Source organism: Halichoerus grypus, chromosome 9 (assembly GCF_964656455.1).
Source record: "Halichoerus grypus chromosome 9, mHalGry1.hap1.1, whole genome shotgun sequence".
NCBI classification, from domain to species: Eukaryota; Metazoa; Chordata; class Mammalia; order Carnivora; family Phocidae; genus Halichoerus; species Halichoerus grypus.
The window spans coordinates 103,742,569-103,757,426 of record NC_135720.1 but is presented as its reverse complement, the minus strand read 5'-3'; the positions used below and the strand labels follow the sequence as shown (position 1 = coordinate 103,757,426).

Genomic DNA, 14,858 nt, shown 5'->3' with positions numbered 1-14,858 from the left:
CACCAGAAGAGCATGCAAAAACTCCTCTCCCCCTGCCCCTCAAAATCCCTGTTAAGGTGGCAGTAACGACCACTTGTACTTCACGGATGGAAAAGGGACGGCTAATACGAGCCTTGCCCTTGACTTAGTGAGTTGGGAGAGAGACTGTAAAGTGTTCACAGACCTCTGGGCTCCTAGTGTCACCACACAGTGTTGGTAGTCGTGGTGTCTCTGATAGACTCTGCCTCAGTTAGAACCAATGCTGAAGGATTCTTTTTTTTTTCCCAAGTTTTTATTTAAATTCAAGTTAGTTAATATATAGTGCAGTATTGGTTTCCAGAGTAGAATTCAGTGGTTCATCACTTACATACAGCACCCAGTGCTCATCACAGCAAGTGCCCTCCTTAAGGTGCATCACCCATCTAGCCCATCCCCCACCTCCCTCCCTCCAGCAACCCTCAGTTTGTTCTCTACCTTTAAGAGTCTCTTATGGTTTGCCCCTCTGTCTGTTCTGAAGGGTTCTTTATGTCAAATGACTGGTTCCTTTTTATTCAACCTGAACCCTAAGTAGCTAGATTTGGTCTGTTCTCACAGAGGAAACCACGATTTCTTCTGGAAGGGTGTAGTTATAGACCCGAGGTGTCTACTAGGTAGCCTGACCTGATGTGCCTGGTGGTGGTTCTTGGTAGGCTTGCACAGTTCGATCTGGGGCCCATTTCCTCACTGGTTTCAACCAGGTTCTAGTAGCTCTCTCTGCCCTAGGTCCTCTGCTGCTTTCTCTCCTCTCTCATTTAGTCATCTTGCTTGTCACTTCCTGGCTGTGAGTACGGCAGGCCCCTCATAGAGGGAAGACCTGATTTTCTCTCAAGTTTATCTTACAGGTCAAATTTGATCACAAGTTCCCTTTTTAAAACCCCCATTTTAGGTGAGAGCAGAGAAGTTTGGGGGAGAAATAGGGTACAGTCCTACTTAAATGCTCATGTGCTATTTAGGATTTCAGATTTCCCAAGCACTAAGGAGTATGTGCACATAAAAAAAAAAAAAGCACCAAAAGTTTTGTTTTTAAATTGTCATATCTATATAAAAACATATGTCAATACTTTGAATTTCTATAATATGGTCACAAAAATAATATTGATACTGTTTCTGAGGATTGTCATGTAAAAATAGTGAGTGATAGTTTTAAAAACACCATAAAATATTTAAAGCTCAATAGCAGTTTTCATTTCTTTTGAACAATTTCTGAGAAAGGAAGTTCACTTATCCTCTGAAAGCTCATGGGTGCTTATGAGTGGTTGCTTATAGAGAGTTGCTTCTATCCTCTGAGACACGAAAATCAAGAATATTCTCATTTATGTTGGAGTGGAAGACACGGTACCTCCCTCTGGGTTCCTGTAGTCAACGAGACAAACCATCTGGGGGGGGGGGTGGACTGAAGGAGTGGGTTCTGTCAGCCCCGTGGGACCCGAAATCAGGGTGAAGACAGTTTCTTGTTTGTGAATGGCTAATTAGTAGGTTTGTCTCAGAACAAGGCCTTACACCTTTCCCTGGTAGCAACCTTAGGATTGACCAGTGATGCCTAAAAACCACCAGTCACCTGCTCTGACTCACCCAAGTTCACAGAGAATCCCAGAAGTCTCAAGTTTCTTCAGGAAGTTGAGTTCCAAAACTGTTTATGAGATCAGGTTAAGGTGACTTTTCTCTATTGTAAGCATTAATAATTGTCCATAACAAAGCAAATATGCTGTAATTGTGTATTTATGATAGGATTATGTTTTCTTGGTGATGGGGCATTTAGGAAGTCAAGATATTTTATAGCTCTTTTTTCCATTACAGGTTTGAAAAAAGTTAAGGTGTACATATTAAAAAGTATGCTAGACAGATTAGGATTTCTTGGTCTGGGAGAAACCAAGACTAAGAAAGAACACCATTAAAGTTTAATGATCATAAAGGATATTGACATGACCAGCATGGATATATTCCCCAAATAGTGGACTTTAAAACTACAGGAAGCTTTCTAAAAATTGTCCTTTGCTAAGATAAGAGATTATGGGCTGGAAACATAAATGTAGAATGAAGGTTCAGGAAAGGTAGAGGTTTTAACAATGGTGAACATTTGTTGGGTTCTTCCCATGAGCTCACTCTTTACTACTTTATCTGGTTTGACCTTCATAACAACCTGAGGAGGAAGGTCTTCTTATTTATCCCCATTATACAGACTAGGAAGCTTGAAGATTGGATAGATTATATATGATTTGTCCACAATCACACAGGCCAGAAATGGTGGAGCTGGGATTGATGATATCATTCACAGCGTATTAGAGAAGGCCTTGGGGTGTTGGAGACTGTTACCTTTTGTTTTTTTTTTTAGACATTACTGTCTCCTTTTTATATTATTTCTATGTGATCTAGTGGACCCCCATATGGCAGTTCTTGTGTCTTATTTTTCTATAGTAATTCTCTCTCCTTAAGTAGGTCATTATCATAGAATCTTAGGATGGTTACCCTGAAAAAGATTGGCTGGGCTCTGCAATCTGTCCTCTGGGACAAAAAACCAAAGAGACACCTCACTTGTTAAGGATAGTGAGAAGTTATTTTCCCTAATCTTGGATATCTTCAGGAAGGACTGCCACTAAAAGCAAAATTATCCTTTGGTAGACTGTTCTAGTGTATATTCTGGAAGTCAGGGACTTGATGCAGAAACTAAAACCTCACTGATCCAACTTCTTTTATCGCCTAAGGGGAAGTTAGAGAATGAGTAATTACTACTTCATTATAAAATTTCATTGTTCACTCAAGCCACCCTGGGAGGTTCCTTGAATGTTTGTTTACTGAGCACTTACTATGTGCCAGGCATCGCACCAAATTGTGTGGAGTCTGATCTTAGAAAACTTCAAGAATAACACTAGACAACCCAGCCCCCCTGGATCATTTAGAGTCAGATTTTTAATTTTTTTGAATGATAATGATGATTTGCCACTCCCTGGGTATTATTTAATCCTTACAACAACTCTGAGATAGTATTATCATACCCATTTTACAGGTGAAGTGATTAAAGCTCAGCAACATAAAGAAACATAATAACCCATGTCACACAGCAGGGCCTTGACCATGTGAGCTCCTAAAGAGAATAGTAATAATTTTAATATAGCACTTGACAGTTACCGAATGCTTTTATTTATATTATCTCATTTGCTTTTGTGACAAACATGGTAGTCGTTGTTATGATATTCATTTTACAAATAGCAATAATAACTTGTATTTAAGACGTACTTCATATGTACCAGGAATGCCAGATAACTCATCAGATAAGGCCATGTTCATGGAATGTTCCCAGCAACCCTAAGAAGCATCATTATTCCCATTTTACAGATGAGCTGTTGAGGCCCCGAAGTTTAAGTGGCTAGCTCCAGCACAGTGGGGAGCTTGTCTGCCCAGTGAGGGCACAGGACCATTTTGTTATATTCACTTTACCATGTTATGCTCCCTTATTTCCAGAGGAGGAAACTAAGATTCAGAGAATTCCCTACCACACAGCTTATAAATAGCAGAGTCAGGGTTCCAACTCCTATCCTTTTGCTAGAAAGCCCACTTGTTCTCCCTAGACTGGGCTGCCCCTCTGCGCAAGGAGAACTGAAAGGCTGCCCAGATTAAGTTCCCCGATTCCTCTGTGATATGTTTTAAATGTTAATAACTTTAGTCATTCTTTACATTTCTTTGTATTTTTCCCCGTTTTTAGGCAGGGAGCCCTATACTACTGCTAACAGCATGCACATGCAGGTTAAACTACTTGCTCCGGAAGTCATCCGGTCAAGTTAGATTAGAACTCAAATCCAGATCGGAGTCCTGTGTGCCCAGCTCAGTTATCTATGTGATTCTTGTCTTGTCTATTGAAAATGTGGCCCGAGAGAAGGCCTTGCTTTTATGAGATTGCTTTCTGGTGCTGTGAGGAGTGCATCCTTTTCCATCTGAAGGTCATTTACATTTCTCAGAAACGTAATGAATTACATTAATGGTTAAAACAAGGAAGCATGTCAGTATCAGATATATAACAAGGACCACTCACTCTGATTTGAAATGTTGCCAATCTATACAATCTCAGCCTTGAACTTTTTAAAGCACGAAAGTTCATTACTTTAATGACCAAGTCCCCTTTCTGAAGGAAAAGTTTATGTTAACCATTTACAGTACTATACTTTTATTCAAATTACGAACTCCAGTAAATGTTCCCTAAAATTGAGCTGGATGAAATTTTTCTATGTATCTGTTGATATAGTAAACATCAGATAAATATCCAGATGTATTTAATTATTTTGACTCAGTATGTCCTATTTAGACAGCCTTTAAATAAATTGTTTCTGAATTGAACAAATAAACAAGAAATGGCTGAAACTAACTGGCTTTGATTGTATGGAAAAACCGAGAGGTTTTAAAAGAGGGATCATTTCAGAAATACCCAAGTCTTGTTATACTCATTTTTATTTTTAGAGATAGGTCTGCATTGACTATTCAAACATATTAATAGTTTTTAAAAAATTAAGCTTTTCATTTTCAGAGGCTGATAGGTGTTAGGGGAATAATTTTAAACCTGTTCCAAATGTATTAGTGCCAATTCAGATTGTTTTAACTGTGGGACTATCCTTGTGTCACCAACAGTTCTTTTTAAAGAAAGACAAGAATCAATACTTACCGAGTGCCTCTTTGTGCTAGTCATCTCTTCGTGGTTTTCTCATGTAATTCTCATATCCCTGTGATTCAGACATAATTTACCCCCCCAACCTCTTTTATAGATAAGGAAACCGAGGCTCAGAGTTGCTGAGTAATTAACCAAAAATCACACAGCTAGAAAGTAGAAGTCTCAGACTTGAACCTAATTCTGCACATTCCAAAGTCCCTGAATATTCTAATATACAGTGCTGTCTTGTGAACAGCCTTGTGTATTAGAATTTTTAAAATTAGCAAAACATTTTAAAATTAGCAAAAAAAAAGTTAAGAGAAATTTGCTTATGAATCTGTTTGATTAGCCGTCCAGTAAGAACAAAACGGTTTGAAATACACACTGTAAATATACAGCAAATTTACCTGTTTTACTTATGTAGACTGAAGCTCCCTTGATAAATGTACTTGGCCTTGAGCTTGTGCCTCCAGGAAACCCCATGGAGATACATCAAAAGATACTGTTAATGCTCAGCAGTTAACCCTAACAAGTTGGCTGCCCATTATTTTTATTATTAAAATGACTAGGTAACACTAGGCTGTATTCCAAACATGTGGCATCTTTAAAAGAGATTCCAGTAGGATGAAAGACGTGTCCCTGCTCTTCTGTTTTGGGTCATTTTCTTACTGTCAGAAACTCGTATGCTTAACATTGAAACTGGATGGTGATGAAGCTTTTCAGTTTTGTTTTTTTTTTCAGAGAGAGGGGGTGGGGGAGGGGCAGAGGGAGAGGGAGAGAGAGAATCATAAGCAGACTCCACACTTAGCACAGAGCCTGACACAGGGCTCCATCTCACCACCCTGAGATCAGGACCCTGAGATCATGACCTGAGCTGAAATCAAGAGGCGGACCCTAACCAACTGAGCCACCCAGGAGCCCTGAAGCTTTTCAGTTCTTTTTTTTTTTTTAAGGGTTTTATTTATTTATTCATGATAGACAGAGAGAGAGAGGCAGAGGCAGAGGGAGAAAGCAGGCTCCCCAAGGAGCAGGGAGCCCAATGCGGGACTCGATCCCAGCATTCTGGGATCATGACCTGAGCCAAAGGCAGATGCTTAACCATCTGAGCCACCCAGGTGCCCCTGAAGCTTTTTAGTTTTTAATGGCAGTTGACTTTGAAATTAAGTTTGTCTCTTTCTTAAAGGTTATTTTCTGGGGTAGCTTTAGCATGAGAATCATATAACTGGCTGCCCTCCTTTGTGTTCTTCTCACATGCTGTTCCCTCTGTTCTCCTCTCTACCCCAACCTCCTAACACTCCCCCACCCCCTGCTAGAAAGTGTCATTCATTGACCTGCTTGGAAAGAAAGCAAAATCATGGAATCCTGCACTTTATAAACCAAAGAGCACATCTGAAAGATAATAGCTGGAAATGCAGCAGTCTACCTGTTCTTTAACCAAGTTGGTTGTTCAAAGAAATTCTATCTTAAGAAAAAAGATAAGAATAATATGTGTTCATTGAAGTAATATGAGAAGATACAGAAAATAAATGAAGTAGAATTCAACTTTGTAAAGATAACTGAAGCAGATTGTTTTTTAGATGGCCGTTAGCCTTTCCAAATAGAAATACTGATGTGAGAGAGAGAAATAGTCCTTAGTCATGGTCCCATTTTTGTCACACTCATCGAGCCTGGAAGTCCAGAAAAGTTGTGTGCCATGCAGGGCCTGAAAGGGTGGGTTTGTAGGAAATAAACACTCCTTATAGAGTCTCACTTTTCTCTTGCTTTATCCTTTCTCAGTTTGAGGTTGCCTGTTCGAAGTCCACAGTGGCCGGTACACTAAAGATTTTTCTTCTTTTTCCCAGACCCCAGGCAGGCACAGTCTTCCCCACCGTGGTCCTATGACCAGTCTTACCCCTCCTACCTGAGCCAGATGACGTCCCCGTCCATTCACTCCACCACCCCGCTGTCTTCCACACGGGGCACGGGGCTTCCTGCCATCACCGACGTGCCCAGGCGCATTTCAGGTAAAGACCACACTTTAAGTACAAACCCACTCCCGTGCAGGGGTGGGGCTGGGGTGGTAGGATGGGCTGAAGCTCCAGGAACTCTCTATTAGAGGTGTGTGGGCAAGGGTACGACAGCTGGTAAAACTGGGTCCTCTGAATGATGGGGTTATCAAGTCCTTGAACATTTTAAATTAAAAGACTGAAAGCCCACCAGAGCTGGCATCATTTTCTTAAGATGACGTTGAATGCCACCCAGTTTTGGTCCTGCTGAATTGTGGCCCCTTTGGTGGGTGCTGTCTCAACTGGGGCCTTCTCCTGAGGGTCTTATGCCAGGCCTTCCTCTGCTTGCATTTCTTTCTCTTCTCAACATCCACCTGTAAACCAGATTACAGACCAATGGCACAGCCTTCCATCTCTAGAGCCTCTTAACCCCCAGAAGTCCAAGCTGGCTCGTTCTGAGAGCGAGCACCTGCAAACTTAAGATCCTTATCAGAAGCTAGTCACTTGAAGTGTGGCGAGGCCTGGAAGACTCTTAAAAGGCCATGTGTGGCCTCCAAGGGCCAAGTCCAGACTGAGGTAGCCTCTCCACGAACCATCTAGCATGCCGCGGTCGCTCTCGACATGGCAGCCCCGGTGCTGACACATCCATTATTCCAGAGGCACCGCAGAAATGTGTGGCTCATGGTGGAAGTGCATGAGGCGAACCTTCTGGCCTCTTCTCTCACTATCACGGAGAGAATTCATCCTAGAGAGCCAGAAAGTGTACACAGCCTTCACACTGGCAAGTAGAGGAAAGTTAAAGGCTCTCGGCCAATCGTATGAGTCCTGTGAATAAGGAAAAATGTCTCTCAGTACAGCCCTGACATGCAGACCGGAGCACGGCCCCCCATAAATAAAGAAGTAGACCCACTGAGGCACACACAGTTGGATCCTCTATGTGTCAGACACTCTGCTCAGCATTCGCGCTCCGTGCACCTGTTTGACTCCTGGCCAGGTTAATGCCTCTCTTTCTTTCTCTTTGTGTTTCTGTCTCTGTTTCTCTCCCTCTCTCATTTTCTGCAAAGCTCGAAGCCGCTACTCACTCCGCTGAGTTGCATCACTGACAAGCTGAAGCTCCACCAGCAGGCTTGCAGGTTTTGATTAGTTCAGACTCCTTTATTTCTTTCCACTTGGGAGGAGGGAAGGCTTTGTTTCTCAAGCAAATGGCAGGAAAGGGCTCTCTGGTCCTAGTGCCTTCACATTTTCTACAGCAGATGGACTCCCGCAGGGGTGAGTAGGGTAAGAAGAGGGGTGGAGGGAGAACCACAAGAGTCTTTGGAAAACCATGTTACCCCTTTTCATTATGACTGCTGTTACTATTTTTATGAATCACGTGATATATCTTGGGGGAATTGTGCAGAGTATAGAATTTTAGTTATCATTTCCCTTAACAGGAATGACTACCTCCTTTAGGCAAACATTAGTTAAAGACACGGGAAGGGATGAGTAAGGCGCAGTAAGGGGAGAACGAGGGCCGATGTGGGATCAGAGGCACAGGGTTGGATGGTGTTGAATGAGTTCTGGTCATTCCTTCTGTATTTTCTACCGAGTCTGTTTTGTTTCACGTTGGGCCAAAATGACGCTGGGCCAGGACAGATTTGTGCAAACTTGCTTCTGTTTCGGGTCCTCTGGGGCCTCCATCTGTCCAACCCTCTGTGGCTGAAGCAGATTTTGCTGTTTGTCCTCTGGCTGTACCTAGAGGAAAAAACCTCAGGGAGTGATTGTAGCTTTAGAGACCCCGCTCTACAGCGTTTTCTTACCCAGGTGCATTCGCATCAGATTCAGCGGGAAAACCATTGCAGAGAACCCTGGAAACACGCCGCATAAATGTGTAGTCGCTGTGGTTCGTCATTTACATGTGTCCTACAGAACAGCGAGATTACTTTGAGTCCCTTGACTGATGCCTATTTAAAACGTTTCCATAAGCCCATACCACACAACTCTGCCCGTTTCACAGAAGAGGCAGTAGGGGCAGAAACGGGTGAATTATCCAGCCGCATATTGATCTGAGGCCAAGGGTAGGGACAAGCCTCTGCTCTAAACTAGTTTCAAACTGAGTTTAGTCCAGTTTTTTCCTCCTGCCCCAAACATTTCTCTGAGTTGTTCCTGGCCAAGTAACGTGGTGCCAGGGTGGGAGGTTCTGTGTAAACATTAAAGGGAGGAGGACAGAAAATCCCTCATGTCAGCATGCTGGGAAACAGGAAGAAAGAACTAGATAGGGACTGTCAGGGAACTGAAGGAACCGTGATTTACCTGACCTTGCTCTTGGGCACGGGGCTGTGCCCGCATCCCACAGTGCTGCCCGCTGGGCTTGGGGATCACGTCAGCTAGCATGAGCGCCATTTTCGCTTCCCTGGGGGCCGGTCCTAGGGACCTCTCGAGAATGGAGCCCATCTCGTGGGTTCCAAGGTGCCACCTTGCAGAGTTTCTGTCTTATTCCCCCCGATATCTAAAGCTGTCCCTAAGGTCTAGGATGCTTTCTCTCCATAACATGGACAGCTAAAATACTAAACTTCATCTCCATCTCTAGGCAGTCCTGTGTTCCCTTTTTGTGATGCTTTCCAGAGCAGTTCATGCTTTTGTGTAGAGAACTCAGTTCTCATCTCCTTATATGAAGGGGACACAAAAATACTATCATAGGATCATGGGTGAGAAAGAAGTCCTTACTTGTAGGGTAGGACTGGAGGTTCAGACTCAGGTTTGAGTCCCAGCTCATGCACATAGCAGGCAAGTTCCTTACTTCTCTGAAACTTAGCTTTCTTATTTGTAAAATAGAGATATGATATTAATCTTCTGGGGTTACCGTGAGGATCCAGTGAGATACTTTATGTAAAGTGCTGTCCTGCACACTGCATACGCACTATGGGCTCAACAGATTGTAGCTGATATTACGAAGCAGAAGTTGTTTTGTAATAATTGCTTACCTGTATATAATTTGCAGGCAAGTCCTAGCTTAAATGAGTCAAGTGGGTAAAAATCTGAACTCTTAAAGGGGATTATTTGCTTTGTAAAATGGATCCATCACAGAGCATAGTTAAAACAAACAAACAAAATTTAAATATTTAAATGAGTGAATACCCAGATGGCATTCATAAAGCACTGCACACAGTGCCTAGCGCATAGAAGTACTCAATGTTTGCTATCATTATTACTGTGTAGATTTAGAATGAATGTGTATAGAGCTAAAAGCAGTTGGGAGCCATTCACAAAAGGTCAGTGACACACTAGGAGAAAATAACTGTTTCATTATAATGTTGGAAAAATAGCAGGATCATGTTCTTTTCCGAGGGATCATAGGAATAACAGCAGCCAGAAAGATCTTTCAGAAAGTACCGTTCCTAAAGAAACTCTATTTCATCCTGAAAGACCACTCCAAAGAAAGGCCATCATTTAATATACTTAAAGATCTTCAGAGAATCCAACTTTACAACTTCCTTTTTGGGTATCCCCCCTGAGTAATTTTTCAAGTGTAGCTACAAATGGTAGACCTTAACAAATTACGATAATGACAGTGATGGATGCTGTATTGTGTTGTCCCTGCCGTGGCCCTCATGGAAGCAAGGTATAGATAGAATAAGATGATAAACCTATGTTACCCACAGTCCCTACTTGACCGCAAGTAAAGATGCAAAGCCAGAGGTCTTGGAGTTCATCAGCACAAAACAAAGACTCAGGAAATATTTCCTTAACCTTGAATAGCCTTCAATATTGTAACAAAAACAATAGCAGCAGTCATAGGTTTATGACTAAACAATAAATTACTGTCATGTAATTGATCAGTAGGGCTTCCCTTACTGTAATGAGTTTAATTCATGTTCAGCTGAATTAGAGAAATCAAACGCTTCTTACCAGAAACTGGTCTGGAGACATAAGGGGGCAGGAGGAGAGGTTGGTTCTCCTCCCCTCCCATACTCACGATGATAAGCATGGCCTTATCACCTAACAATCTGTATTTAAGTAGCATCCTCCACCCCGAGGGATTTTATACATTATCTCATTTCATCTTTTTTTTTTTTCAGGGAGGAATTTTTTTTTTTTTAGATTTTATTTATTGATTTGAGAGAGCGATAGAGGGGGAGAGAGTACAAGCAGGGGGAGTGGCAGGCAGAGGGAGAAGCAGGTCCCCTGCTGAGCAGGGAGCCCGATGCGGGGCTCAATCCCAGGACCTGGGATCATGACCTGAGCCGAAAGCAGCCACCTAACCAACTGAGCCACCGAGGCGTCCCTATCTCATTTCATCTTATAGGATCCTAAAACAATATTCACTATATAGAGGTAGCCAAAATTGTTTCTCACTGATTCTATCAAAGAGCAAGGTGTGACAAGGCGAGGACAAGTAAGCCTGACAACAACCCAGACCACTGTGTGTCTTTATCATTGTCATAATGTTATCACCCGTGCATCTTTGATGTTCAAAGCACTTGTGAGGCTTGACACAAAGATGATAATTATTTTTCTGCAGGTCATTACAAAATACTATGTAAGTAAATAATTACAGACTTTCAAAATGTATTTTATGTAATTACCCGATATGAAAAGAAACACAACTGTTTCTTTGACTTGTGGGTCAGAGTGTGAGCTCTTGCCAGTCTCCAGAAGGATAGAGTCCCTCCGTAAGTTTATTCTCTGCAGATAACTCCTCCCCTGCCCCACCCATCCGAGTAAAGCCACTCAGATTGACCTAAGTCTACTACTCTTCAGCATATGTGAAGTAGAAGGGACTCATACAAACATTTTTCTGTGGTCTTGGTCATTGTGCCCATGGACCTCTCTGTTTTGGGGAGGTCTCTTAGAGAGTTAGGATACGTGAATTAGAGACGCAAGGGTAGGGTCATATGTGATGTTCACCTCCATTACTCAGGGAGAGGCCAATGCAGGTGTGTGGACGATCTTTTTCTACATTTGTAGGATTTTTTTTTTTTTTACATGAGACAGTTAACTGTAATCTTTTTGAAGTTTGCATATTTTTGTTTGTTTGTTTCAGCAAATGGTCTTGAATTTCTTCTTTCAAAGTATTTAAATATCAAAACATTCCACTTAATCAACTGCCCAGGGCTATTCAAGATGTCTGTTTTTATGACTCTTAGTCGCTAAAGTATAATATTTCCAAAGGTCAGCAGAATAGGCGTTAGTCTAATAAATAAAGTTACTAAAAATTATTTTATTACTACCACAAAACCGAGAAATTGCCAGTGGAAAAACCCCATTTGATCATTCAAGGCCGATCAGGAGGGGTTGTCTCATGTGATTTCAAACCGGACGGTGGTTGATGCAGTTCAGTTTTAAATGTCCCTTATAACCGAGTTTCTGTCAAGTCCCCTGAGTCCGGTTTTGAAACGAGCCGCTTCAGTAATGTGCCAAGTATATGTGGACATTTATTTTCACAGGGCCACTCTTAACTCACAGGAGGGAGTGACGCCTTAAGAGAGGTTAAAAGGAAAACTCCAGCAATTAATACTAATAAACCAGAAAGTTAAAGCAACTATACTAAAACACTAGAACGTCTCCTTTTTTACTACAGAACCATTCCTTTATTAAGAGCCACCTGTTTGGTAGACACGCCTCTGCCCCAACAGCCACGGGCAAGTAGTTAAGTCTAATAGGAGCCACTCTTATTTTGAAGAAGTTCTCTGTTTAAAGCCACAGAGGGGGAAGTTATTAAATTTAATAGACCCTAAACAAAGGCAAGCCCTGTGTTACCAGTGGAATGTTGTTCAGTATTCTTCTCTGGGTTATCGACGACGATTGGGTGGGTAATTTTTGCATTCTAGAAGTTGAAATTCATCTTGCTTTCTCTAAAGGTAGGCTCTCTTCTGACACGAGCAGATGAGGTTTTTATCTTATTGCCGGGGGAGGGGGGTGGGGTGGGGCGGGCGGGGCAGGTTCAGGGCATCTCTGGACCTGAGTTTAATGAGTTTACTAACTGAGTGACGGGGTGCTGAGGACCCCAGAACTGGTTTCCATTCCGACTAGATCAGTGGGGAGAGTTGGCCTGGCTCACAGAACTGAGGGAACTCGGTGGTATGATATTTACTGTTATTGGAGTTAGACGGAGGTATGGAAACTCAGCATGAAACCTGTGTACGTGGCCTGACTGATTTCACACATGGTACTTGTCAGTTGTTTTCATGAGGATTGGTTTTTGGTACATGCGCAACCACCCACACATGAAGAAAAGGTGTAGCAATGAAGGGGCTCGTGTGTATGCAGGGATGGCAAAGACATGGCTGCAGATTCTACTGAAAGGTTCACTGCAGTCCCTTTCTCTTCATAGGAGAAAACTTGGGAGCTTGAACCTTGCTTCACTAAAAGTATAAAGTTAATTTTTTAGGGACACGGTGGCTTCTGTGGTTCCCTGGGATCCGAGAGCAGGGTGGAGGCAATGTGACTGAGGGAACCTGAGTTTTGGTTTCATTGTCACTGAAGATTCTTTGTGCTGTTCTCAGATATGCCCATCAATTCCTGGTGCCTCCGCGGGCCCATGTGAACAAATTACTCAGAACTGCCCGTCCACATGTCTCAATTTTGTGCAAGGAGTGAGATGATGTCTGCCCAGGGATTTGTTGTTCTTAGGACTTCTAGCAAAGAAAGCTTGCCTTACCTAATAAATGCCAATGGAGAAACTAAGTTGTGTTGTGAGCTTCAAAATGGTAGAAACATACTATATATATGAACATACTATATATATATATATATAAATTTTTTAGAGCAGTTTTAGTTAAAATTTTTTAGAACAGTTTTAGATTTATAGAAACATTGAGCATAAAGTAGAGCTGGGATCTGTCCCCTACCCCCATCCTGCCCGCCTGCCGTTTTGTCTTATTATTCACAGCTTGCATTTGTGTGGTGCATTTGCTATGATTGATGAACCAATATTGATACATTATTCTTAACTGAAATCTATAGTGGATGTTAGGAAGTTCACTCTCAGTGTTGTGCATGTCTCTGGGTTTTGTCAAATACATAATGCCATGTATCCACCATGAGGGAGTCCTTCAGAATGATTTCATTGCCCTAAAAATGCCCTGGGCTCCACCTGTCTGTCCCTCCCCACCTGCCCCCCGTAGCCCCTGGCTGTGATCTTTTACCTGTCTTGATAGTCTTGCCTTTTCCAGAATGTTGTATAATTGGAATCATACAGCCTGGCTGCTTTCCCTTACTTCGCCATGTGCATTTAAGGTCCTTCTGTATCTTCCCATGACTTGATAGCTCATTTCTCTTTACCACTGGGTACTATTCTATTGTAAGGATGTTAGTCTGTTTTTTAAAACATCAAGGCTTTCTCCCTGCTCCTGGGAATACCCCCACCCCATTTCCTTTTGTCACTGACTTTGTCAGTGGTGCTTCTTTTTTTAGAAAGCATCTCATGCATTCCTTCCTGGGGAAACACTTCCTCTGTCATAGCAGTTGTCCCCAAATGGTCCAGATTATGGTTTTCCATACCTTTGGTTCATTTCTTAATATTTTTCTTTAGCTTTGTCCACAGACCGCTTACTAAACATTTACATTGAGGTGATGATTCTTATCAATTCAAGTACAGGACAGATCCAGCTAACAACCCATTTATCTGATGACTTTGATGCTCTCCTAGGTATGGGATGCTCCTTTTCTCTAAGAATGTCTGGCATTCCTTAAGTAAGCTGCGCCATTCCTTAAGTAAGCTATGCTGTTACATATATATGCACATATGCTTGTATTTGCCTGTTCATTACATTTAGAATGGGTATACATAAAAATATTCTCGACAGGTGTATTATTTGGGATGTTAGTAAATATCAGCCAAGCTACTACTTGAACTTTTTTCAGGAAAAACAGGACACATCGAAATCCTCCAAGTCTTTGTATTATTTTGTTACTTCAATGAGCATTGATTTCTCAGGAAATCACTTCCACGCCAGCCACCAGCCCTTTCCTCCGCAGGGCTGGCCAGGGCTCTGTTCATCCTTCTCAGCCACCTCTTTCCCCAAAGGAATTCCTTCCCCGACCACCACTTTCCTCAGAGTTTATTCCTCTGTCTACACCCATCCATTTCTCATCTCTGTGCTTTGGACACACCTCTAACGTGATACATACCTTCCTTTAGTAACATCATTTGCTTAAATGCCTTCTGCCTTCTATAGGAGAGGTGAGCTTCTCAAGCATGGGGACTGTTTTGCATGAAGCCTTGAATCCTTCTAACT

The 14,858-nt window shown here is 42.2% G+C and overlaps 1 protein-coding gene across 10 annotated transcripts in view; it reads left to right on the top strand.

Annotated features, from left to right (window-relative positions):
- RUNX2 (RUNX family transcription factor 2) overlaps positions 1 to 14,858 on the top strand; it is a 224,951-nt gene that overhangs the window by 79,264 nt on the left and 130,829 nt on the right. For 6 of the 10 annotated variants that reach the window (XM_078055277.1, XM_078055276.1, XM_078055278.1 and 3 more), the window contains one exon: positions 6,496 to 6,657. The exons of 2 other annotated variants lie outside the window; for them this stretch is intronic. In XM_078055277.1, the coding sequence (XP_077911403.1) occupies positions 6,496 to 6,657 (162 nt within the window). Of the gene's footprint in view, positions 1 to 6,495; positions 6,658 to 7,703; positions 7,773 to 14,858 lie in introns of all 10 variants that reach the window. 2 more of the 10 variants (XR_004924656.2, XM_036115836.2) reach the window with 1 other exon arrangement.